This window comes from Magnolia sinica, chromosome 9 (genome assembly GCF_029962835.1).
Source record: "Magnolia sinica isolate HGM2019 chromosome 9, MsV1, whole genome shotgun sequence".
NCBI classification, from domain to species: Eukaryota; Viridiplantae; Streptophyta; class Magnoliopsida; order Magnoliales; family Magnoliaceae; genus Magnolia; species Magnolia sinica.
Genome location: NC_080581.1, coordinates 12,759,673 through 12,786,039, shown reverse-complemented (window position 1 = coordinate 12,786,039; position 26,367 = coordinate 12,759,673). Strand labels below are relative to the sequence as shown.

At 39.0% G+C, this 26,367-nt stretch overlaps 1 protein-coding gene and 1 long non-coding RNA gene across 3 annotated transcripts; both read left to right on the top strand.

The window, feature by feature from the left end:
• The first annotated feature begins 1,033 nt into the window (after nt 1-1,033).
• LOC131256139 (uncharacterized) lies at nt 1,034-1,811 on the top strand. Its single transcript, XR_009176600.1, has 3 exons — nt 1,034-1,110; nt 1,206-1,301; nt 1,389-1,811. It is a non-coding gene; the product is annotated as an uncharacterized LOC131256139 (long non-coding RNA).
• A 4,929-nt stretch (nt 1,812-6,740) lies between these two features.
• Nucleotides 6,741-26,367, top strand: LOC131256923 (probable phospholipid hydroperoxide glutathione peroxidase). 2 transcript variants are annotated; one of them, XM_058258029.1, is made up of 6 exons: nt 6,741-7,047; nt 21,635-21,711; nt 21,842-21,903; nt 23,941-24,059; nt 24,213-24,380; nt 26,026-26,367. In XM_058258029.1, the coding sequence occupies exons 1-6, from the start codon at nt 6,772-6,774 to the stop codon at nt 26,056-26,058; spliced, it is 735 nt and encodes a 244-aa protein (XP_058114012.1). In that variant the 5' UTR covers nt 6,741-6,771; the 3' UTR covers nt 26,059-26,367. The 2 variants fall into 2 exon arrangements, with proteins under 2 accessions (XP_058114012.1, XP_058114013.1); XM_058258030.1 differs by lacking the exon at nt 26,026-26,367 and adding an exon at nt 25,757-25,829.

Sequence of the window (26,367 nt, the reverse complement as noted above, 5' to 3'; positions counted from 1 at the left end):
AATATCAATCTGGGTTCTTTTGCAGACTATCTTAATAAAGAACTTGGAACCCACCCTACGAGAATGGGAAACGGACGTCGTTCGCTTGCTCCGTGATAGTTTTCAGGTGAGATATCATGAGCGTTTAATTAAAATGAAATGTTGTTTAATTCACCGTTAAAAGTTTTTCGACTCTTATATGTGCATTGGTACATTTTGAAGGTCATCGAAACTCAGGAATTGAGTGATGAGGGTAACGAGAATGATGATGAGGGTGAGGGGGGATCAGCGGAAAGTGATGAAAAAGGTGTACAGGGAGAGGGATCAGGGGGGAATATTGTGAAACTATCTCTTTTGATGGATGAATTTAGGGTTGGGATAGATGAGTTGAAGAAGGAGAGAGAGGAGTTGAAGAAGGAGAGGGATGAGCTAAGGAAAGAGAAGGAAGAGTTGAGAAAGAGAGAAGAGAGGCTTGATGAGAGGGAGGCGTTGTTGAAAGAGAAAGAATTGTTAAAGATGGAGAGAGTAGATCTAAACGAGAGAGTGCAGTTGAAGAAAGAGAAGGAATTATTTTTCATCATGAACGAGGAGTTGAATAGGCGGATGTGTGAGTTATTGAGAGAAACTGAAAACTTAGCGAAAGAGAGGGAGGCCTTAAAGAAGGAGAAGGAATATTTCTATATACAGAGAGGACAGTTTATGAGGGATGAGGATGAGGAGTTGAAGAAGAAAGTCAAAGTTGAGGATATGGAAGAAAAAGAACAAGGAAATGTGGAGTTGGAGGTGCAATCGTATGGTATGGCGGAGCATAATCTATTGGATGAAGCACCCATTTCTCCTTCTGTTTATGTAAGGAGAACTAAAAGGGTACTTAAGCCATCTTATTATATGGTTTCTCCATTCTTGTCCCTGTCTTCGATCAATACAACCCCGAACGTGGTGAGGCGACCTGAGGAAGCCGTAAACTTTCCTACATCTCCGATACCATTTCATCTACAAATGGATCCATTCAGGATGCTATCGACGGATGAAGTCAAAGAGGTAGAAAAATACTATGAAGCAAATAAGGATACGGGAGAGGCTTCATGGTTCAAGTCTATATGGGTAGATGATGCGTGGGTTGATAGCGTGGTAAGCATTCGTATAAGAGTGTCTATATACATTGACTTTCATGTAGTTATATCTTTTAATCGATTATTGCTGAATCATATTATCTTGTGGAGTAGGCTATCGACAAATATGTTGACTTCCTAGAGGAAAGGCAGTCTGATTGTGCAATTGCATATCCCCAAGATTGCAAGTTCTGTCCCACTTATTTTATGGTAAATATTTAGTTCGGAGTATCGCTAACCTATTTTTCAATTAATTCGTGTTTTTCTACTTGTATTGATCTTTGATTTTTGTTACAGCCATGCCTTCAAACTAGTATGCCGACTCTAAGGGCGTATCGGGACTCGAAGTCTGCTTCGGAACGTGCAAAGTTGGTAGGCATGATGAACAATGTCATCGCAATTGCCAAGCAGTGGGGTAAATCACACGCCAAGGAGATTTGGTATAGTGAACGGGTAATTTATTCATCACATAACATCAAAAAAGGTCGTAATGTGTTCTTTGATCATGTTTTTTAACTGATAGCCTACTTCTTAAACATGGATAGGTTTATGTACTCGTCAACCATGATAACTCTCATTGGTTCTTGATGGTCCTATATCCAAGACAACGGGAGATCATTATTATCGATAGCTTAGTGTCAAATGCTCTCCTAAAGTATAAGCAGATGATCAATTTGATGACGGAGGCGCTCCCGATTCTCTTCCATGCCACCGGAGACATCACCGCGCATGAAGGGAAGACTTGGACTGCCAAATCCATGAAATCTGTGCCAAAGCAATGCAATGGTTTTGACTATGGCATATTTGTAATGAAATTCATCGATATACCATGCAGCGGTCGTACCTTGGAGGGAACAGACATGTAAGAATTCACTATATATTGGAGGAAGTGGATAGTGTATGATTGTTTGTCTGTAACCTGTAAATGATACTTGTTGTAGGCATGAGATGAAAAGGATAATTTTGAGGAATATTGTATTATATATAGTGTTGTATGTACCCCGCACAATTTGTACTTCAGAAAATTTACAATGAATTAAATTTCATAACATGTAAATGTTTCCGTCACTCAACTTTCATGCTTGTTTTGTTCAACTTCTAGTTTGCCCTGCCTAATTTCAAGTTTCCCTATCTCACCTTATACTTACCCTCGCTCAATTCCTATGTTGTCTTGCTCAATTTCTACGTTGCCTCGCTCAATTTGTAGGTTGCCTCGCTCAATTGCTAGGTTCCCTCACTCAATTTCTAGGTTCCCTCGCTCAATTCCTACGTTGCCTCGCTCAATTCATAGGTTGCCTCGCTGAATTTGTACGTTGCCTCGCTCAATTGCTAGGTTCCCTCACTCAATTTTTAGCTTCCCTCGCTCAATTCCTACGTTGCCTTGCTCAATTCATAAGTTGCCTCGCTGAATTTCTAAGTTGACTCGCTCAATTTAAAGGTTGCTTCGATCGTTTTTTACGTTGGCTTTAGGAACGGTAACTATTAATTGCAAATCGGAATATTGTGATAAATCCCCATATCCGTTTGAGTTTAAACATTAGACAGTCCCTTATCTGACCATGGGGCACCCATTTCATAACTCAGATGGGCCAGGGGCCATCAGGGTAGCCCGATTTACCATATATGGGCCCAAAGGGCCATCTCAGCTAATAAGTGGCACCTGGGGCCAACTGAACTTAGCTGCAGGGTATATATAAACCTTTAAACCCTCTCTCCCTAACTCCCACAGCAAATTTACAGTAGCTGAGAGAGAGAAAATAGAGAAGGATGGGTTTAAAAGAGAGAGAGAGGATTGGGAAAAGGGTGTGAGTGCTTGGGGAGCAGGAAATTGGAATTCCCACACTCCTACATCCGTCATTTGCTGGAGACTGCGGCCCTACCGCCATAAATGCAAATTGTGGCTAATAAAAGGTAACAAATTTGAGCTCTCTTCCATTTTTCTTAACTATGGCCGCATGCATGTGTCCTGACATGCGATTCCTTAGGCACAGGGCTCTTGCAAAAAGAACCCTAGGACAAAGAGGTGAGATCCAAACCCTAGGCTAGTAGGGTTTTCTCTTTCCAAATATCCTTATAAACTCCATATGTTAGATAGGTTCAGACGACTCAAAAACCAAACCATATGTTAATCGGGTTTTCTCTTTCATAATTCCTTTATAAATGCTATACATATATTAAATTTGATGATTATATAAATGCGCAAACCCATCGATGTGTTTTATGTTCAACGAAATCCCTGTGTGGGCCTGACAATAACATTATGCTAGTATCGCGGCGGTTGTCAAGCCACGAAAACACATAATTTTCAAAAATTTCATGGGAATCTCAACTAACCACCTGAATTAAGGAGTGGCCTGATCCGAGCTGGCCACAATTGGCTTGTTCGATCCACTTTAGTTGAACTTGATTGACTTGTTTAACTCCATTTCCAGATAAGAAAAACAGGAGTACCAGGTGGCATAAGAAGCCTGGAATAAGAAAAGAATCCTCGGTAAGTCTTAATCCATACTCATTTGTTTGACCTCACTCACATCATGCATAAGCCACCAATAAAATGAGAACTTAAATCTTCCAGTTCTGACACAGTTGCATCTCGAAGAGGCACACATGTGAAAGTAAAAAATCAACATGCTAATTTGTAGCAGTGTAAATAATATAAAAAAGAATTGATTTTCTTGAGGTTTTAGGCAAGTGAAACACAAAACTCATACTACTAACCCATTCACTAGGGCTACCTACAGGATTTCTTAACTCAACGATGACATTCAACAACCCTTGCTCCTAAATCCCAGGATCAAGCTATCCTTTTCTTATCAGTTGTAGCAACCACAAGCCACTTCAAGCATAATTCCTCGTAAATCATTCAAAACGTCAAAACTCCCAACATTTATGCTTATTAATAGCCCTTGACCTTGAGTCAAAAATTGAAATACGAAAAGATTTCACATACACCAAAGTTGGTTTTTGCATTATTTTAAAAACTTGTTTCTCCAGTTTCAATTATTAGAGGAATAAAAAATGATCTCAAATGTTTGGGGTGTGAATGCCATTTGCGGAGTCGACCGGGTTTCCTCGCTCATTTCCTAGGTTGCCTCGCTTAATTTGTACGTTGCCTTACTCAATTTCTAGCTTCCCTCGCTTAATTCCTAGGTTCCCTCGCTCAATTCCTATGTTCTCTTGCTCTATTTCTAGGTTGCCCCGCACAATTTCTAGCTTCCCTCGCTCAATTCGTGGTTCCCTCGCTCAATTCCTAGCTTCCCTCGCTCAATTCTTAGGTTGCCTTGCTCAATCCGTAGGTTCCCTCGCTCAATTTCTAACTTCCCTCGCTCAATTCGTAGGTTGCCTCACTCAATCCGTAAGTTTCCTCGCTGAATTTCTAGCTTCCCTTGCTCAAATCTTATGTTCCCTTGCTCATTTCCTAGGTTTCCTTGCTGAATTTCTAGCTTCCCTTGCTCAATTCGTAGGTTGCCTTGCTCAATTTCTAGCTTCCTTCGCTCAATTCCTAGGTTGCCTCGCTTAATTTTTAGGTTGCTGCGCTGAATTTCTAGCTTCCCTCGCTCAAATCCTATGTTCCCTCGCTCAATTCGTAGATTGCCTTGCTCAATTTCTAACTTTTCTCGCTTAATTTGTAGGTTGCCTCGCTCAATTTTAGGTTGCCTCGCTCAATTCCTAGCTTCCCTCGCTTAATTCCTAGGTTTCCTTACTCAATTTTTAGGTTGCCTTGTTGAATTTTTAGTTTCCCTTGCTCAAATCCTATGTTCCCTCGCTCAATTCGTAGGTTGCCTCGCTCAATTTCTAGGGTTCCTTGCTCAATTCGTAGGTTGCCTCACTCAATTTTTAGGTTGCCTCACTGAATTTCTAGCTTCCCTCACTCACGGTCAATTCGCTTCACTTCACAGTCATTTTCATGCATTTCACGGTCAATTCCCTTCACTTCACGGTCATTTCCATGCATTTCACGGTCAATTTCCTTCACTTCATGGTCATTTCCATGCATTTCACGGTCAATCCTGGCGATTCCGTTTTGATTTATGGTCATTTCCATGTATTTCACGGTCAATTTTCTTCACTTCACGGTCATTTCCATGCATTTCACGGGCAATCTCGGCGATTCCGTTTCATTTCACGGTCATTTCCATGCATTTCACGGTCAATCCCACGATTTTGTTTCATTTCACAGTCATTTCCATGCATTTCACGATCAATCCCGGCGATTCCGTTTCATTTTACGGTCATTTTCATGCATTTCACGGTCATTTCCTTTCACTTCATGGTCATTTCCATACATTTCATGGTCAATCCTAGCGATTCCATTTCATTTCACGGTCATTTTCATACATTTTATAGTCATTTACATGCATTTCATGGTCATTTTCCTTCATTTCACGGTCATTTTCATGCATTTCCTGGCAATTCCCAAGACTTCAACCCAAGCCTAACCCAAGTTTTATTGAGTTGCTGTTTGTATGGCCCAACCCCAAGACCAAACTCCATACATCTTGACCAAGCCCAACCCAATGTCGGGTCGGTCACAGGTTGGTCGGGTTGAGCCTGCCTAACTTTCAGTCCTAAAATTATATATGGTACGTCAGTAACTAATTTTGGTTTAGAAAATATTCTTATTATATGAATAAAGAAAGAAATGAAAAAAAAAGAGATTTTTTTTTATATGCTTATATTTACATATTTATATAAATATGTGTTAGAAAAAAAATGTAGGTAGAATAAAATTCTCCATGTAAAAAAAAAAAAAAAAAAGAAAGAAAGAAAGAAAGAAAGAAAGTGTGTTAGATATGGCTATAGCTACGGTTATAGCTACGGTTATAATCCGTAGCCATAGATTGGGGGGGGAATCCCAAGGTTCACGATTAATCGCCGTGTTGGAATACGGCTATAGCTACGGTAATAGCTACGGTTATAATTCGTAGCCATAGATCGGGGGTGGAATCACAAGGTTCACGATTAATCGCCGATAGGGACCGCAACTTGCGGTGGAATCATGGAATCCACGATTGGTCGCCGACTTACTGCTATAGCTACAGATTATAGCCGTAGCTACATCCGTATTCCTGTCCACACGCCATTACCATTCTACTTGAACGTCTACCGTTGAAACCCTTTTAGGGGCCACACAAGTTTTGGATCATTACGAAAATCGTTTTTCCTCTTCATCCAGGTCTTTGTGGCCTTATGAATAGATTGGATGGAAAATAAATGTTATGGTGGGCCCTACAAAAGTTTTAACGATGAAAATCAATTTTCCGCTGCTCTGTGTGGTGTGGCCCAATTGATCATTAGATATGATTGTCTTTTTTCGGATAATGCTCCGAAATGATCTCGAAATATGGATGAACGTTGTGGATATAATAAATACATAGCTGTGGGGCCATGTAACTTTGATCTCTTTTAAGCCGTTCGTACAACTGTCAGTTGGAGGAGCGTCAGCGCTCGTCTTCGCAGTGAAAATGAGGGGTAGTGTTGTCCTCAAAGTCGCTGTCCGCACGTGCTAGTCTAACTTGGTCACTTAAGTTTGTATTCTTTCATAAAAACCGCTGGGTAAAAGGTTTTGTCTACAGTGGTCATTTTCTTCTCGAAAAATCTCTCTTTCTCACTGCAACTCCAAAAATCATCACAACCCCCGAAAACTGCTACTCCCAAAAGCATCCCAAGAACTCCTTCCATGGAAGCAGTTTCCAACCTTCTCTACAAAACGTCTCCTTTCCATGGCCTCACACAGGCCAGGGTCCATCCTCTAAGGATTTCTTCTACCCCACCCATGGCTTTTCTCGACTTCTCATGCAAATTCCCATCTGGGTTTTCAAAATCACACCTTGCAGACCTCAGATCGTCTCTCAGTTCCTCCCAATTTGGTGGGTTTCTCTCAAGACAGAGGACCCAGTTCGTCGTTTACGCAACTGCTGCGACCGAGAAGAGCGTCCATGATTTCAGCGTCAAGGTAAGATTTTTTATTTTATTTTATTTTATTTTATTTTTACATTTATGAGTGTTGGTTTTTTCTCAATTTCTTTTGTGTATTGTTTGTTTCTGGGATTTTGTTTTTGTTTTTGTTTAGTTTGAATTGTTAGAACCATTTGTTGTCGAAATAGTTTTGGAGGTTTTGATCATGCGAACGGATAATTGGTTATTAAGAGTGATTGGGTTGTGCTTAGAATTGAGTGATATGAATTCAATGTTATTAGGAGTGATTGGGTTGTGCTTGGAATTGAGTAATATGATTTCGATGTCAAGGTAAGAATTTTGCAGTTTTCATTTTAAATTTAGAGGTCGTTTGGATGCCTGTAAATTTTGTATGTGGTAAATGAAGGTAATTGAATTACATTTGTAAATTTTGTACAGCCTGTCCTGTTTGGCTTTAAGCTGTAATATGTTTACAGGTAAATAGTTCTCTGTGTTTGGATAACCTGTAAATTGTTTAAGCTGTAATCTGTTTATAACCAAATTTCAAAATTCTAGCTGTTAGGATGAATTTCATTTGCAGGTAAATGAAATAAGAGCTTTTCAGCAGGTTTTCATTTACAGCTAAAAGCTGGAAATGCTTCATGGCCTGTAAATCAGCATGCAAACAGTGCCTGTAAATCATTTACCACTAACCCAATTTACCGGCATCCAAACGACCCCTTATGGGTGTGAATTTTTCTCATTTTCTTTTGTGTATTGTTTGTATCTTGGATCTTTTTTTTTTTATCCTGTCTGAATTATTAGAATCGTTTGTTGTTGAAATGGTTTTGAAGATATTGATCATGTGAATGGATAATTTGTTATTAAAAGTGATTGTCTGCTTAGAATTTAGTGATATGATTTCACCGTCAAGGTATGAATTTTGCAGGTTTTATATTTTATATTTGTGTGTGTGAATTTTTGTCATTTTCTTTTTGTACTGTTCGTTTCTTGGATTTTATTTATTTATTTTTAAAGAAATTTGGTTTGAATTGTTAGAATCATTTTGTTGTGGAAATGGGATCGAAGATTTGATAATGCAAACATATAATATGTGATTACAAGAGAATGGGTTGCCCTTAGAACTGAGTAATATGATGGAGGATAGTGCTTAATGAAGGTTCTAATCCTACACATCTTGTTGTGTACCCACCATAAACACCTCATCGGGGACATCCATCAGGTGGGAGAAGGTGTTCAATAAGGGTAAGCTTTTTGCAGTGCCTCTTGTATAAGGGCCTGTTAGGATTGTAATCATTGTTATCAAAAGTGATCGCATGATCACATAATCGCATAAATATGTGCACATGGCATATATGATGGCCGCATATGCCATGTACAGATTATACGATCACGTACAGTCCAACGGTCGAAAATCTGACCATTGGACCTCAAATTTTTTTTCTTTTTGGAAATCCAGTTTTTCCCCCTAGAAAGACACTCCCCCTTTCTCCATTTGCATTATACTTTCCACAAAACTCTCGTATAATCTTGCTCTAATGTTTTAAGTCTTAAGTCAAGACTCCATTTGAAGACTTAAGTCAAGACTTCATTTGATTCAACTCTCAGGTCTCACACCACAATCCTCCCTCCCTCTCTCTCTCTCTCTCTCTCTCTCTCTCTCTCTCTCTCTTACAATTGTTGTAAATTGTAACTCCACTATAGTGAGACACACACTCTCTCTTTCATATAGTAATTGTCTAATAATAATAGACTAATAGTAGACATCTACATTGGTATTTAATATTTACTATTTACTATTTAGTAGTTACTAGTTAGTTATTAGATAGTACTTAGTATTTGGTATTTAACTAGTAGCTAGCAACATCTTATTTGTTTCATTGTTTGTCTAATACACTTACTCATGCACTAGTACACTACCTAGTGTCATCATCATGTCTTCTTCCCAATCTTCCTCTTTAAAACTGAAGTCAAATGTGGGTTGGAAGTATGGGCATTATCAAAGTGCCGGTGAAAAGTCTCAGATAGTGTGTGATTCGTGCGGATACATAAGTTCCAGTGGTATTGGCTAGCATAAATAACACCTTGCACATGCACCAGAATTAAATGCAAGAGCGTGTCGCAATATTACTCCAGAGATCCATAAGGAAATCATGGAGTACATGGATAAGAATGCTCAAAAAAGACATGGTACAATGGTTATTCATAAAGAAATTATGGAGAGAGAAGCTTATGAGGACATTGATGTAGTAGATTTGGATGCTTCTACACCACCTACATCCACAAGGGGATCTAGACCAGCAACCAAAAGAGCCTGTGGGCATGAGCTTATAGGTAGGTGGTGTGACAACATCCGGAAGATATGGTTGACTAAAGGAATAAGGGGAAAGGACCCACCCAAACCATTTTGGAAAACTGCTATAAGCATAAGGATAGAAAAACCACGATTCAGTACATTGCAAAGTAGTATCAAGTTGGTGTAACTTTTAACACATTAAAGATGAAGAGTTTCAAGATAATGGTTGAAGCTATAGGTCAATTTGGGCATAGCTTGAAACCCCCTTCCTGTCATGAAGTGAGGGAGAGTTGCCTAAAAAGGAGGTTCAGTTTATTAGAAATTTTATCTCCAAATACAAAGAAAGTTGGAAAATCTATGGTTGTACTTTAACGGCCGATGGATTGACCGATAGATGCGGTCGGACATTGATAAACTTTCTTCTTAATTGTCCAATTGAGACAATATTTTTAAAGTTCGCGGATGCATCAGCCCATTCTCACACGGCCGATTATTTATTCAAATTATTAGATAGTGTAATTGAAGAGGTAAAAGATGAATATATTGTCTAAGTTATCACGGACAAAGCAACTAATTATGTAGTTGTTGGCCGCTTTCTTATGGAGAAGAGGCGATGCTTATTTTGGACGCCATGTGCGGCACATTGTATTGATCTAATGTTAGAAGATGTAGGTAAGTTGTATCTTAAGGTATTTGTTAGGACTAGGAGAATCACTGTCTTTATGCACAAGCATGCCATTCTTCTTCGCCACATGAGAATCCACCTTGGGTGTAATTTGCTTCGTTCAGTCGTAACCCAATTCGCAACAGTTTTTTTTAACACTACAAAGTTTTTTTTTTAGCTGAACTTAGGACCTTTGTAGTGTCGGCCGATTGGAATAATAGACCCTAGTCAAAGAAGGCCAAAGGAAAGTTATTCCAACAAACTATTATTTCCATATCCTTTTGGAATCAAGTGATAAAGGCCTTAAAAGCATCAGAACCCTTAATAAGTGTATTGTGATTTGTGGACGATGATGAAAAGCCACCCATGGGAATGAGATATATCTATGATACGATGGAGAGGGCCAGAAACAACATCATGAACCACTTCAACTGTAAAGAACGTGATTGCCAGCCCATCCTAGATATTATAAATGCTTGATGGGGTAGCCAAATGTCATCCCCATTTTATTCAACTACCTATATCTTTAATTCAATTGTATTCTTTGTGTCCGTCAATCGGATTGTAGCATCGGCTATGCATATGATCAGATTTTTCGACGTTTTAGAGAGAATGATTCTAGATAAACAAGAACATGATATAATTTCTCAAGAGCTGGACTTCTACATGATGATTGCAGAGATTTTCTCAAGAGACATTGTTATTAGGCATGGAAGTATGAAATTGCCAAGTATGCACTTTTATGAAGTTACAACTTAAAATGTAAAAAGTCTAAGTGAGAAAGTATCTAACTTAAACTTATTTACACAGCTGACTAGTGGTCAGTCTACGAAGTTGACCCAACTAGGATGGATCCAACATTATAGAGGCTGGCCATGAGAATTTTTTACCTCACGTGTTCTGTTAGCGGTTGCGAGAGTAACTGGAGTATATTCAAGTTAGTAAGTTTTACAACTTAAAGTTCTATAATTTACTTTCACTTTCAATACTAAATTGCTAATTCACTTTTAATTGAAATTTCTAAATGTTATGTAGATTCACACGAAAAAAAGAAATCGTCTCGAACAAAAGGAACTCAATGACCTAGTCTTCATCTAGTATAACCAGAAGTTGTGAGAAAGATTCCAGGCTAGGCGAGAAAAGCCTAGATTCTATGATCCTATTAGCCTAAAAGATTTACAAGCAGATAGTAAGTGGCTTGTGGAGATAGAAGATCTAGTTTTTACCTACAATACCCTTACATGGGCCCAAATCGAAGACACCACTTATGGATCAACACCCGATGAAGGTTCTTAAAGGTGGAGAAGAGTGGCGAGCAGTAGCACGAGGGCTAGTAGCAATCATGGACAAGAAGATGATATTGAGATTGAAGAAGTACAAGAATATACTCGACCATTAGACTTAGATGAGAAACTTGTGCGGACAGATGATGAAGAAATAGAAGAAGATGAAGTGTACTTTAAAGAAGGAGATAACTCCGATGATGATGATGGCGGTGATGTGCCTTAATGGGAGAGGGATCAATGTATAAAGTAGATTAGTAGTTTGTAGATTTTGTTTATCAATAAAATTATTAAACTTTTTATTAATAAGTTGTTGAGTTGTTGTTAATTTTTAGTTTTTTACATCTTGTGGTTAATGGTTTATTAATACACAAACTAGATTGAAAATTGAAATAGATAAACAAAACCAAATTGTAGTAGTTAGTTAGTGGAAAAAAACAGAATTTTTGCAGTTTTTTTTTTTAAATAAAAAATTTCCCATTTTTTCCCTAAATTTAAAAAAAAAAAAAAAAAAACATGTGATCACTTATGCGATTGTGTGCATAAGCGATCACACATGTGGGATCGCTTCGCATAAGCGATTTGATAACATTGATTGAAATTTTTGTTCTCTTCCTGGGTTGTAGTTTTCTACGCTATCTCACGCTTCATTTTAATAATTAAAAAAAAAGAAGACATCCATCAGGTGGATCACACTATGTAGATGCCTTGTGGCCCACAGACCAGGTCGATCTACTCATCAAGCGAGCCACACACACACTAAACAAATGTGCAAGTAAACCATTTTTTAAAATTCATTTTTTATAGTTCTCCAATTTTTCTCCATGTTGTGGCAGTGGACCACCTGGTTTTTCAGCCAAGGAATTTACATGGTGTGGCTCACTCGATGGAGAGATTAGGTGATGCAGGACATGAAATTAAATATGACATATAAGATTTCAAGCATTAGATCATACCAATTTTAAACAATTACAAAATTCCACGTCCCACATACGATCAAACATTCAACAAGGGGAATCTACGGGGGTCCAAGCCTACACACGCTAGGGCTGGATCAAATAAAATTATAAACCAAACAATGCCTAAAGGAGTGTAGATTCATGTACTCTTGCAAAGGATTGTTCCGCAATTGAAGAGATTCACCATGTTTCAATTCGGGGAAAGTCTAGGGTTTGCAAAAGTTAGAAATTTTCGAATTTGGGATTATCTAGGGTTAGGGTTAGGGATTTAAGGCAAGAGAGGAGTGAAATAGGGGAGAGAGAATAATCTGAGACAGTCCACACGTGTGGATAGTAGCCCAACTCAGACGTACGTGCGTGGCTTCCTGTCCGCACATGTGTGAGGCCCACGAAACTGGAAATGGCCAGCTAGGGGTTGGTTGGCCAAGGGAGGTCTACCCTCACACCAAGTTTCATGTCGATCCGTGGCCCGGTGTGTGCGTGGTGCTTCGCCAAAGTTTCGGCCCCTGGTAGGCCAAAATCTGAAAATCTGATGTAAAGGAGAATTTGGGTGCAAAGAAAAGATAAATATGAAGATGGGAAGGTTGTGGGAGATGATGGATGTGGGGTGTAGGAGGTGGAGACAATTTGCGATGGTTGTGGCTTCGCCCTACGGTAGTTAGCCCTTCGAGGAATGGAGGGTTTCACACCCAATTAGCTTATTCAACTCTGAGGAATAGAAAAGAAAAAATGCAGAATTTTATTCATAAACTTCAATGAAAAAAAACCTACATGAGGTTGCCTATTTATAAGAAAATCCTAAACCCCAAAAGTCGCGCCATGTGCACACAATATTACTTAGAGACGAAGTAACAAAAATAACAACTAATCAACGCAATCAAAACCGTTCAAGATGTTTCTAATAACGATAATAACCAAAACTCAAAATCCTAGATCATTTAGAGTAATGGGCCACGATCATGAGATCTAATGGTGGAATCTCTATGATGATCGGTTCCATTCCAATGCTTCATAGCACGGCCCCCTAATTAAGAGGTCCTCCATAGATGTCGTCGTTGATCTAGATCAATAGTGGGGCCTTCTTCCTTGAGTACGTGCGTAGGGTGGGGGGCGTGCGCGTGCGCATGATGTCCCTATCAACTCTCCCTGGCTGTAAAGATTTCACCACTGGCGAAACAAAACTCCTGAACTATTCCAAGATATCAGGATCAAGTCTCTGAAGCTCCTCCTCAGTGAGTCACGCACGGTTTGAAGTTGGGCGTGACTTCCACTTGATTATGAACTTTTAAAATCCGCCGTCCGATGTCGATACTATTTGATGGTCCATAATATTCTCTATCTCTTATCTGGGTGTGGGAAAGGTAGGTATGGGAGGTAGAGGTTGGGAAGATGGGTTGAGAAGTGACCATGAATCAAGGGAAAGGTCTGGGGAATCAGGATGGTTCAGTGTAAGGCTGAACAATGTATTAGTGGTTCCCTGAAATGCAACTAGATCCTCCACATTGAATGTGAAACTAATTTCCATGGAAGGTGGAAAATCTGCCATATACGCATTGAGACCGTTTCGTTTTATAATTTTGAATGGTCCAAAATTACGCGCGTGTAATTTACAAACGGCTGCCTGAGGGTATCGCTCTGGCCTGATGCGGACTATCATAGAGTCCCCTACATTGAATTCCTTAAATCGTTTATGTTGATCTGCAAAAATTCTCTAATGTTCATTACTAGTATTGATCTTTCGCCTGATTTCTTGATGCAATGAATGAATGTGATGTGCAAAGGACTTTGCAGACTCTGATGACCTATAGGATAAGGACATGAGGACAAGATCAATAGGCTTTCTGGGAACAACATCACACCAAAGTGTGACTTTATATGATCCAAATTGAATAGGAACAAGACAACGGTGCAAGACTGGACTAAAAGTTTCATTAACCCAAGACACTCGATAGGATTGAAGATGGGCTTCAAGCTTCAAGCTTAAACGGCTCACAGTGCCAGTTGATGCCACATTGTTACAACTACCATTATCTACAATCATTTTGCAACTCTTATCACCACATTTTGCGTGAGTATAAAGGGTCGTGTTGCGGCGTTAATCGTCTGTATTCTTTGTTTGTGTAAAGGTGCGACGCACAACTGCAAGGGTCGCACACTCTTGCGCTCCCTCTTCCTCATCACTAGGGGTTTCTGCTGGCTCATATTTTTCTTCCTCGCCGTCACTTTCCAGGTGCACCACTACTACTTGTCCATCAATAAGGAACACCTTGGTGCCCTTTCTCATGCCATACTGGTGGGCAAAGTGACCAAATCCCTGACATCTAAAACAGCTAGTCGCATCACTTTTGCACGAGCTAGACCCGACAACTCATTTACCCTTATCATCCTTGGGCCCAGATTGAACACTACTGGAAGGCTTGTATTGATATCCAATGCTAGGCTTAGCCCCAAAAGGGTTGGCCTTAACGCCAGAATCGCGAGGCTCAAATTGCCTTTCCATAGGTGTTTTGAGGTATTGCCAGACCTCCAACACTACTTGATACATCTGTTCAAGAGTGTCCATGTCCTTAGTGAGCAACTCTTTCCCAATGTCAGAACGGAGTCTCGTTTTAAATCGAGCAAGAATGAGTACGGGATCCTCATCAACTTCACACCAGGTCAAGTACTCTTCGAATTTCTCAATGTATTCAGCCACACTCATAGAACCTTGTTGAAGAGACTGCTATTCTTCAACCAACCTCAAGTGATAGGAAAAAGGGAGGTACTTTTTCTTAAGAGTTTTTTTTTTCATTTCTCCCCAATGGATTATTGGGGGCTCCCTCGACCTTTCTTTCTTTCGCTCCACAGAAGCACAAAACCTCTTTGATTAACCCACAAGCTTCATCTTGGCAAATCGGACTCGATGAGCATCCGACATGTCGTACTACTCAAAATAGTGGTTCATATCTGCCAACCAATCTAGAAAAGCTTTAGGGTCCAAATGACCATCAAATGTAGGGGCCTCTACTCTAACTCCCTGGAGGAGTCGCACATCTGGGTCATAGTTATCATGATGCCCCTCGCGGGGTGGGTGCACGAGTGCGCACCTATGACCAATTCTTTGGCCACCTCCATTTTTATGTCTATCCTCCTGATCACCTGTCTGAGATTGGGCATCTTCCCCAATGGTGGGGTTTGCCCAAGCGAAGGTCTCTAGTTGGGTAACGCGCACATTAAGCTGTTCAAAACGTTGGTTAATACGTTGTTCCAAGTGCCTACCCAAAAACTCAAACTGCCAAGTTATATTGTTCATGGACTCTTGCAATTGCTTCATGTTTAGTGTAGGGTGCAAGCTAAAACCACGACCAGTACATGTGGGCATACAGCTACTCACTCAACTCAAAGACCCTCTAATACAACTATATGCGTCTAAATGAGACCAAATGATCCTATAGGACTCTATATGAGGGAAAATACACAACGCTACTAAAATTCCAGCAACATAACTGCCCAAATAATTTGTTAACAAAAAATTCAGCCATGAAAATTGAGGATTTTCTGACAACAAAAAATTCAACAGTCCATGTTATGATTGATGGGTCCTAAACAGCCCTATATGATGAGACTTGATGCAAAATAGACGCGAATAGACTAAACCCTAAACATGTAATGCATTCCCCTATGAAAACCTTAAGCTCTGACCAAATTTGATGCAGGACATGAAATTAAATATGACATACAAGATTTCAAGCGTTAGATTATTGCAATTTTAAACAATCACAAAATTCTACGTCCCACATACGATCAAACATTCAACAAGGGGAATCTACGGGGGCCAAGCCTACACACGTTAGGACTGGATCAAATAAAATTATAAACCAAACAATGGCCCAAAGGAGTGTAGATTCATCCACTCTTGCAAAGGATTGTTTCCCAATTCAAGAGATTCACCATGTTTCAATTCGGGGAAAGTCTAGGGTTTGCAAAAGTTGGAAAGCTTGGAATTTGGAATTATCTAGGGTTAAGATTAGGGATTTAAGGCAAGAGAGGAGTGAAATAGGGGAGAGAGAATAACCTGAGACAGTACACACGTGCGGATAACAGCCCAACCCAGACTCACGTGCGTGGGTTCCTGTCCGCACATGTGTGGGGCCGACGAAACTGGAAACGGCTAACTAGGGGTTGGTCGGCTAGGGGATGTCCATCCTTACGCCAAGTTTCACGTCGATCCGCGGCCCGGTGTGTGCGTGGTGCTCTGCCGAAGTTTCGGCCCCCTGGTAGGCAAAAATTTGAAAATCTGCTGTAAAGGAGAATTTGGGTGCAAAGAAAAGATAAATCTGAAGATGGGAAGGCTGTGAGAGATGATGGATGTGGAGTGTAGGAGGTGAAGAAAATTTGGGATGGTTGTGGCTTCGCACCACGGTAGTTAGCCCTTCAAGGAGAGGAGGGTTTTGCACCCAATTAGCTTCTTTAACTTCGAGGAATAGAGAAGAAAAAACGCAGAATTCTATTCATAAACTTCAATGAAAAAAAAAACCTACATGAGTTTGCCTATTTATAAGAAAACCCTAAACCCCAGAAGCCGCGCCATGTGGGCACACTATTACTTCGCTCCATAGCATGGCCCCCTAACTAAGAAGTCCTCCATAGATGTCGTCGTCGATCCAGATCGATAGTGGGGCCTTCCTCCTCCTTGAGTACGTGCATAGGGTGGGGGGCGCGCGCATGCGCATGCGCATGATGTCCCCATCATTAGGTGTTTCACATGTGTGTGAGGTTGGTATGTGTGGGGGCCTAAATCGGGCTTAGGCTATGTAAGTTGTTCCACATGGTAGAAGCTTGAATTTTTTTTTTACCCCTTTGTGGAACTTGGGTACATCTTTTCCTTCTTCCTACATTTTCTCTTTTGTCGAAACAGGCCAAGTGATCTTGATTAAGTAGCCGTGTAATTCATTATTAAAAGAAATTGATATGCATTTCTATTGAGTAAACCGATGCACGATATTGATCAATAACTAGTAGTTGGAACTTGGAAGCATCCATGAGTTTTAGTATAAGGAAGATATTTCTGGTTTCTACGTTGTTGAAAGTGCAGTTTTATTTATTTATTTATTGTTTCTTTGTAGTTGCTGTTTAAATTATTAGAATCCATTCCCATTAAGGTGGAGCTGAATAATTTGATTATTTGACTAAATAAACAGTAATTTAAAGTGATTGCCATGAACCATAGTTTTAAAATTCTATAACTTTGACCCGAGAGTCTGTTGAGTCTAAGTCAAGTAACTCGGTTGAGTTTTCACGAGTCTTGAATGCCTAGACTTGATGTTATTGGACATTTAAAATTTAAAATATTGTAAATTCTTGGTGAGTCAAGTTAAGGTTTTCTGACTTTAGTTGAGTTGACCGAGTCAATGAGTCTTGACTGAGTCATGAGCAAATCAAGTTTTTTCAAGTCTTAATAGAAATCTGTTCAAGTCTTTTTTACCAAGTTCTCAAAATTGCATTGAGCTTTATATGGAGTTTTATGTAGTTTATTGATTAATTATTTGTATTTAAAAAGCATCCATCATGTCACTATTGGGGTCAATATTGTTAAATCACATAAGCAATTGTATGCCATCCAACCTGTGTGATTGCTTATGTGATTGCACACCTTTATTTATTTATTTATTAAAAAAATAAAAAAATAAAAAGAAGGAAAATTGGGAAAAATCTGTTTTTTTTTTTTCCCATAAAGACTTTACTGCTCCTACCAATTTTCAAACTAATTTGTGTAATATTACCTATACTATTACTATCTAACTCTAAGTTATTAATAACTAAAAATTAACTACAAGTTATCAACTTATTGGTGAAAACTTAATACTTTTACTGATAAACAAAATCAACAAAGTACAAACTATAGATTTACCATATGCATTGTTCCCTCTCCTATTGTGGCACATCACTGCCATCACCACTACCATCATCATCGTCAGAGTCATCTCCTTCTTCAACATACACTTCATCTTCTTCTGTTTTTTCATCATCTGTCTGCACAAGTTGCTCATCCACGTCTAATGGTCGAGTTTCTTTTTCTTGTACTTCTTCAATCTCAATATCATTGTCTTCTCCTTGACTGGTAGACGCAGGCCTCATGCTACTGCTCGCCGCTCTAGCTCATCTTCTCCGCCGTTGAGAACCTTTGTCGGGTGCCGATCCATAAGCAGCATGTTCGACCTGGGCCCATGTAAGGTCATCTCTGGCAAAAACCGGATCTTCTGGCTCCACAAGCCACTCACTATCTACCTCCAAATCATCTAGGCTGATAGGATCATAGAATCCAGGCTTTTCTTACCTAGCTTGGAATCTCTCCCGTGGCTTCTAGTTATACTAGATGAAGACCACCGGAACTTACTATCTGCATAGGTCGTATACTACATGGGACTTATCCTTGGCACTTCGATAGTGCTCATACTTCCGACCTGGGTCATTTGACTTTGGCCTCAATGTAGAAGATCGGGAAGAAGACATGATGACACCATGTAGTAGCCTAGTAGAGTAGAGTAGTTAATTGTAGTGTGTGTATGAGACTATGAGTGTGTAATGTATAGAGTCTTAAGTACCCAAAAAAGTAACTAAGTAGTAAGTAGTACGTACTACACACCCAGATCCATAGCTCAACTGGCAGACTGAGTGGAGATTCCTCGTTTCAACACTTGAGGTCTTGGTCTCGATCCCTAGCGGGGGTGGCTAACATGGAGTGTGTGTACTAACATGAGTGTGTACTAACAAGCTAACCCAAAAAAAAAAAGTAGTATGTACTGCTAAGTATTGTTTAGTACACTAAGCAAGTAACTACTAAGTAATAACTAGTAAATAAATACTACTAAATAAAGTAAATAGTAAAAATACTAAAAGAGAGAGAGAGGGAGAGAGTGTCACTTGTATGGTTATGGAGTTAAAATTGTGTGTCAATTGTATGGTTATGGAGTTAAAATTGTGTGTGTGTGTGTAAAAATACTAAAAGAGAGAGAGAGGGAGAGAGTGTCACTTGTATGGTTATGGTTATGGAGTTAAAATTGTGTGTGTTGAGTCTTCTCTCCTCTTGAACTTTGAAGTCAAACAAACTAGAAACTAAAAATAAATTAGAAACTTAGAAACTTCAAATAAACTAGAAATAAACTAGAATCTAGAAAGTACAAAGTACAAATTACAAGTAGAAACTAGAAACAACAAGTCTACAATTACACTTAAGAAATTACAATGAAACAAAAAATACAAGACTTTGTTGTTGGTTGACTTGAATCTCGAGCACTTAAAGAGTTGAGAGACTTGACTCTTGACACTTGATAAATGGTAATGTAATGAAAGAAATCAAGAATAGATAACACGACACAAGTTAGAAACTTAGAATAGAGATTAGAAATTAAAAAGTTAGAATAAGAGATTAGAATGGAGATTAGAATAAGAGAATAGGCGGAGGAAAGAGATAGAGTGGATAATATAGAGTATTAGAGTGATTCTTCTTCTTGTTTCTTGATCTAGAATCCTTGATTCTTGCCTTCAACTTCAAGTGAAAAAAGTAAAGAAAGAATAAAGATAAGAAAAATTATGAAAGAGATTAAGAGAGAATGAGGGCTTTAGAATGATGTATGGAGTATATCTTGAGAGCTTTAGTGAGTATATGTTGCAAATGAAGGAGGGGGAAGTGTCTTTTTATACGCAAAATTTTTGAAAAAAATAAAAGTTAAAAATAAAGTTCCAACAGTCAGATTTCTGACCGTTGGGATGTATGCGATCGCATATGCCATTATGTGATCACATACCATGGCATATGGCATATGCGACCATCGCATATGCCATATGCATGGATTTATGCGATTATGCAATTGCTTTTGACAACATTGATTGAGGTAGAAATGTCCAGTTTTTCCTTTGTGGTTGTTGTGTTTATTCTTTAATGTTTCTTTGTGCATTTTTTTTGTTTAAGTTTTCATAACTGGGCCTGATTGGGGTTAAAGGTTTGTGCAACAATACCATTTATGTATCTTTACAGTTTGCGAATCTGGACGTCCACCTAGTGGACCCTCTTGTTGATGGCCAGCATACAAAAGGTACCATACACGCAATTATAGCTGACTGACCAGTGGCTTTGATTGGATGGTCAAAATAAGAAATGGCCAGTGAGACACATACCAAAGGAATAAATCCATTAATCTGGGTAGCATCTTCAAATCCCTGCACCTCTTGTACCATGGGCTTTTCCTAGTAGGGCCTGCCAGGTGGACGATTTGGATTGTCGGCCAAAGTACAACAAATTCATTGTGATGAGTGGCAATAAACTGCAACTGGTTCGTCGAGATGAACCAGAATTCTCCTTTTCAAAATTCTATCATAATTTTTTACTTTTTTTTTTTTGAAAAAGTTAGACTTCTGACATACTAATTTGTAATTAGAAGCCATTATATTAACATAAAAATTGAGTAATATGGTATAGGCTTTGGACTTATAATGTCATTAGTTGAAAAACTCGTGATTTCACCATCGTGCTAGGAGTTGGCAGTTCTACTTTCGACACTGGTTGTACCTTTTCAATTATTCATTTATGGTTTTTGCTTATTTAATATTGTAATAACTAGAAATCTTTATTATTGAAAGGGCATTGAGAAGAATTCAGATAAAGCAACTGATTTCACTTTCAAGGCAGAGTTTTGCAGTTTTTATTTTGCGGGTGTTGCAAATTTTTGTTGAGGAATGCTATTTGTACCAGCTCGCGTGAGATGAGCAGGTAGTTGCTCATCACTTGTACCAACATGATACATCCGTGTGACATACATCCATTCATCATGTAGGGCACAGTGTGCAATGCCCTACCCGAGCCAGCCCTATTGGCAGAGATTTTATTTTATTATATATATATATATATATATATTTACAGTTAGGTAAACAATGACCAATCTGTTCATATTCAAAATTTGCATGTGGTCTACATGATAAATGGACCAGCTTGACTTTTGGTCCACGGCATGTTCAAAGTGTGCCCTGCCTGATTTTTATATATATATATATATATATATATATATATATATATATATATATATATATATATATATATATATATATATATATATATATATACAGTTAGGTAAACAATGACCAATCTGTTCATATTCAAAATTTGCATGTGGTCTACATGATAAATGGACCAGCTTGACTTTTGGTCCACGGCATGTTCAAAGTGTGCCCTGCCTGATTAATGACCTGGATCTTGTACACGTGCTGCAAAACCCTTGTTAATCTCACTCGAGTTAGTACCTTTAGCAAATTTTATTTTATTTTTGGTTAGTTTGTTTAAATTCATGGAATTCATTAGCATTGAGACGGTCCTAAGGCTTTGATGCTTTGACTGAATGATAACCAAAGCAATCGATTTACACTAAAAATTGAGTAATATGATGCAGGATATTGACGGGAAGGATGTTTCTCTTAGCAAATTCAAGGGGAAAGTTCTCTTGATTGTCAATGTAGCTTCAAAATGGTAATCTACCATTGTTTTCCTTTTCATTCATTTAGGTTATGAGATTTCCCTACTGTAACTTCATTTTCTTGGTTTTCATTTATAAATGTGGAGTTGTTTTCTTAGTGAAAGATTTGATTTTGCATGTCAGCGGCTTGACAACATCGAATTACTCTGAACTCTCACATATTTATGAGAAGTACAAAACACAAGGTCAGTTGAAACTGAAGAGAGTTTTTTCTTCTTCTTTTTTCTTTTCATTTCCTTCGTGTTTTGGAGAATTATGTCGGTTTAGATTGTGTTAGTTGCTAATCATGTATCTAAATCAAAATGTTGTGAGTTGGTTTGGTTTTTATTTTTCAAACAATATAGACTCTTCCACTATGTATGTACACTCCATCCACCACATGCAGCTCAAATCATTTGTCAAGGAAAACCGATATGTTTCTTTTCTTGTATGTGTTGCTGATCATCATCATCATCAAGCCTTATCCCAACCACTTGATGTCGGCTAAATGAAACCTTTCCTGCTATTCCACTCTGTCAAGGGCGACTAACTTCAATTAGACCATAGGTCATCCTATCGTTTTTTTACTACCTCCACCCACATCCTTTGGGCCTTACCCTTGCCCTTTTAGAGTCCTCGTGTTCCCACTCCTAAGCAGTGTTGTTAATTTGTTATTGATCTCCATTGCACATGATCAAACCATGTAAGTCTACCTTCCCTCATCTTATTACCTGTTGTTGTTACTTCCACGATCCCTCGAATGCATCCATTTCTAATTCTTTCTTTGTCTTTCCACTCATACATCTCAACATCTTCATTTCAACTACATTCATCCTATGAGCATGTTGTTCCTTATTCTTTAAAGCTTCCTTCCACCAGGTTTGTTGATTTTTTTTTGGAAGTGAGAGGGGAGGGGTATTTATAGGTGATGGTGATGACATTTTGGTTATTAGTGGGTAAGTGAGGGGCAAAATACCACATGAGTTGTTGTGATTAGTTCTTGGGAGTTAGGGACACATGACCTTCTCTTTTTGAGTGATCGGGATGTTTGGCTTGGTGATTTGGGTGAAATTTAAGCGTAAAGGTGTAAAAAATGGGCTTTTTTTTTTGGAAAAATACTCAGAAAATATCCTTGATAAGTAGGTGGCTGATTGGAAAAAATGGAGAATGGGAAAGTAATGTCATAATTTCCATCACTAATTTTTGACCTATTTATGACACCCGGAATATCAGCCATTAAAAGTGGAAATCCAATTTCCATCACTAATTTTTTACCTATTTATGACACCCGGAATATCAGTCATTAATTGTGGGGACACGTGGAGGCTCCGTGGGGACACCTAGTAGGGCTGAAATCAAATTTCTGCCATTGCTATTTTTGGAAACATGCTATTTATTATTATTATTATTATTTTTTTATAGAGGTGGATATCCAATTCCTGCCCCTGCTATTTTTAGTAGGGCGCCCAAATTTAGATGATTTGGGTGTCCTAAAGGTACGAGTTTGGGTTGGATGGTATGGATGATTCAGATTGGGTTCTTGGGTTGGATTGGATGGATTCGTTGTGAGAAGTAGCCCTTGTATCTTGTCCGATTGGTTGTCCCATTATCAGATGTATCCTGTCTCTCCACTAGTAGTCCTCACATTTGTTACTACTGCCTCATACATATTCGTCTCTCAACAATTGGGCATTGTTGAGACATGTCACTTATAGGGAACACCTTAGTAGGAGTTTGGAATGTCATATTATTTGGATTCATGTTGGAAGTTATGGTATAAGTTCGACACTGTCTAGCAACATGATGCAACCCTTCTTTATCCGTGCCCGGGACTGGCAATGAGAGCACACAACTCCCACAGGAACAATGTAATGGACTACTACATAAGTTGATTTCAATCAAGCTCTTGATTACAATCAATGAATTGTATGTGTTGCAGATATAAGATTAAATTGGTCAAAATTAACACCAATGTGGCCCATACATAGCTCATATGCTGACATAGCTCATATCAGCATATGCACCAATACATACGGTTTTGGAGCCTGCCTGATGAGCGCCCCAATGCTGATATCTTGAACCATGCAAGTCAATCCACACCGTCCAAGCTGCAGGCCCCATTGTGGATGGATCATATCCTGTAAATCACGCTGATGAGACAATCGTAACCACCACTTATTTTGGATTGCTAACCATTTCATTTTTAACCATCCACTTGATGGGCACCAATCTGGGTTTTGCAGGATTTGAGATTTTGGCTTTCCCTTGTAACCAATTTGGTGGACAGGAGCCTGGATCAAATCCGGAGATAAAGCAGTTTGCTTGTACAAGGTTTAAAGCTGAATTCCCTATTTTTGATAAGGTATGTCAATCTCTCTCTTAGATGTGGGCATTCATTAGGTGCGGCCCCATGAATATGCCTGGCCCAAAGAAAAAACTCTTAAGTCTGATCATTATGTCGTCGTCATCATTATTTCCACATATATCTGATAACAAAGTACTTAGCACATGGCAGGTTGACGTTAATGGGCCAAATACAGCTCCAGTTTATCAGTTCTTGAAGTCAAGTGCTGGGGGATTCCTAGGTGATCTGGTTAAATGGAATTTTGAGAAGTTCTTGGTGGACAAAAACGGAAAGGTCGTTGAGAGATACCAACCAACAACATCCCCTTTCCAGATCGAGGTACACCGCTTTCATCCATGTTAAAGAAATAAAACTCCATGATTCTCTAGGGCGTGATTGGATGTACCCAAATGAGAAGTGAACATGATAGTTTGGTGGAACGGATGGTCATCCATTCCTACATGCATCTAGGACGGCATATAAAATGGGAATCACAATGCATGGTCTCCCAATTTTCTGACTATCAAAGTGGCAAAATTTTTGGGGTCAGATCCGAAAAATTGCTGATATTTAGGCTTAAATCATCCCGCCGGCCTTTGTAATGCTGGGATGTCTTAGTGGTTATTTGGGATCAAGGAAATGAGAATGTGAATTTGGTAAATCGATTTATGGTCAAATTCATGGATTTGCATCAGACTAGGGTTTGGCAAATTCCGGACTTTATTGCAAACTACAATCCATGGATTTAGGGAGCATTTATTGCAAAGGAATTACTGGGTTTTTTTTTTTCTCCTTCATTAGGATCTTTGCCAAATCTTTAGTTTTTTGCCCCAAATCTATGGATTTATGGAGGCATGGATTGGGGAAATCTATGGATTTGGCAAATCCCCAGCAAAAAATGAACAGGGGAGATTTGAAATCCCTGGACTCTATGAATCCCTGCCCCAAATCCCTCACCCCAAACAGTCCCTAGTTATGTTAAAGGAAAAAGAAGAAGAAGAAAATCCACCAGTTGCATGGCTAGCATTTGTCTGATTGATGGATTGTTGGCTCATGATGATCATTCCAGTTCATTGAATAGTAGGCCATCAATATGTGATGGGGCCGAACAGATGAACATCTGGATTGTTAAAAGGTAGGCCCTGCCCGAGCAGTTGCAGCTTAGCAAAACATACCCTTTTGTCTCAGTCGTGCACTATGTATTTCATCATTTTTGGTGAAGGAACACTGCACCAAGAACACACCACTCTGTCTGGTTATGCATGGTTGTATTCCACGTGAACCAAATACACCCAGCAGCCTTGCTTTTAGGTGGGGTCCCTTCCCTGCATGAATCAATTATCATATGCTCCGGTTGCTTTTCTTCTAAGCATCCAGCTTCACTAGACATTCCTCTTTCCGGAAAGCCCAGTTCATATTTCCTTGAACAAATTGCGGCAGAACCCGGCAAAAATGATGATTCCAACAATGGTTCTGCAGTTTTAGGCTGTCTTTGGATGCACATGTGATTTAAATTGCAAACATTTCAGTTTATCCAGGCAAAGTGAAAAGAACAAAATGATTCTTCCCAGTATTTATTACAAGGAAATTACAATTTGGTCATTTCCAAGTCACTTATCTCATAATTGCAACTCAATTTGACAGTGCATCCAAACACGCCCTTAGTGAACTTTGTTATTGGCCTCCATGCAACTCTCCCATTTGTATGGTTGCAGAAGGACATCCAAAAGCTCCTAGAAGCTGCATGACCCTTGCAGCAGTAAAAGCATAATTGCAACTTTGTTATTAGCCCCATGCAACTCTTCCAGACAAATGAAAAGAACAAAATGATTCTTCCCAGTATTCATTATAAGGAAATTACGATTTGGTCATTTCCAATTTACTTGTCTAAGAATTGCAATTCAATTTGATAGTGCATCCAAACACACCCTTAGTGAACTTTTTTATTGGGCCCCACGCAACTCTCCCATTTGTATGGTTGCAGAAGGACATCCAAAAGCTCCTAGCAGCTGCATGACTCTTGTTGCAGTAAAAGCATGAAGAGAGAGGGCTCAACAGAAGTCTACACAAACATCTGTTAGGATTTTGCTCACAACATACTCTACTTTTGTATTTCTAAGGTTCCCTTCAAATGGGTTTGTAATATCTACCTCAATAGTTTCTTGTATGACTTGTGTTTGGATTTCAATAAAACATATCTGCAGAAAAGAAAGAAAAAGAAAGTGTAGTGTGTCAGTGTGTGTGAGTGATCCAGGGTTCAATTCCTGGTAGCGTTACCTTTCAAGAAAAATAAATAAATATAGTGAGCGTGAAATCAGTTTCATTA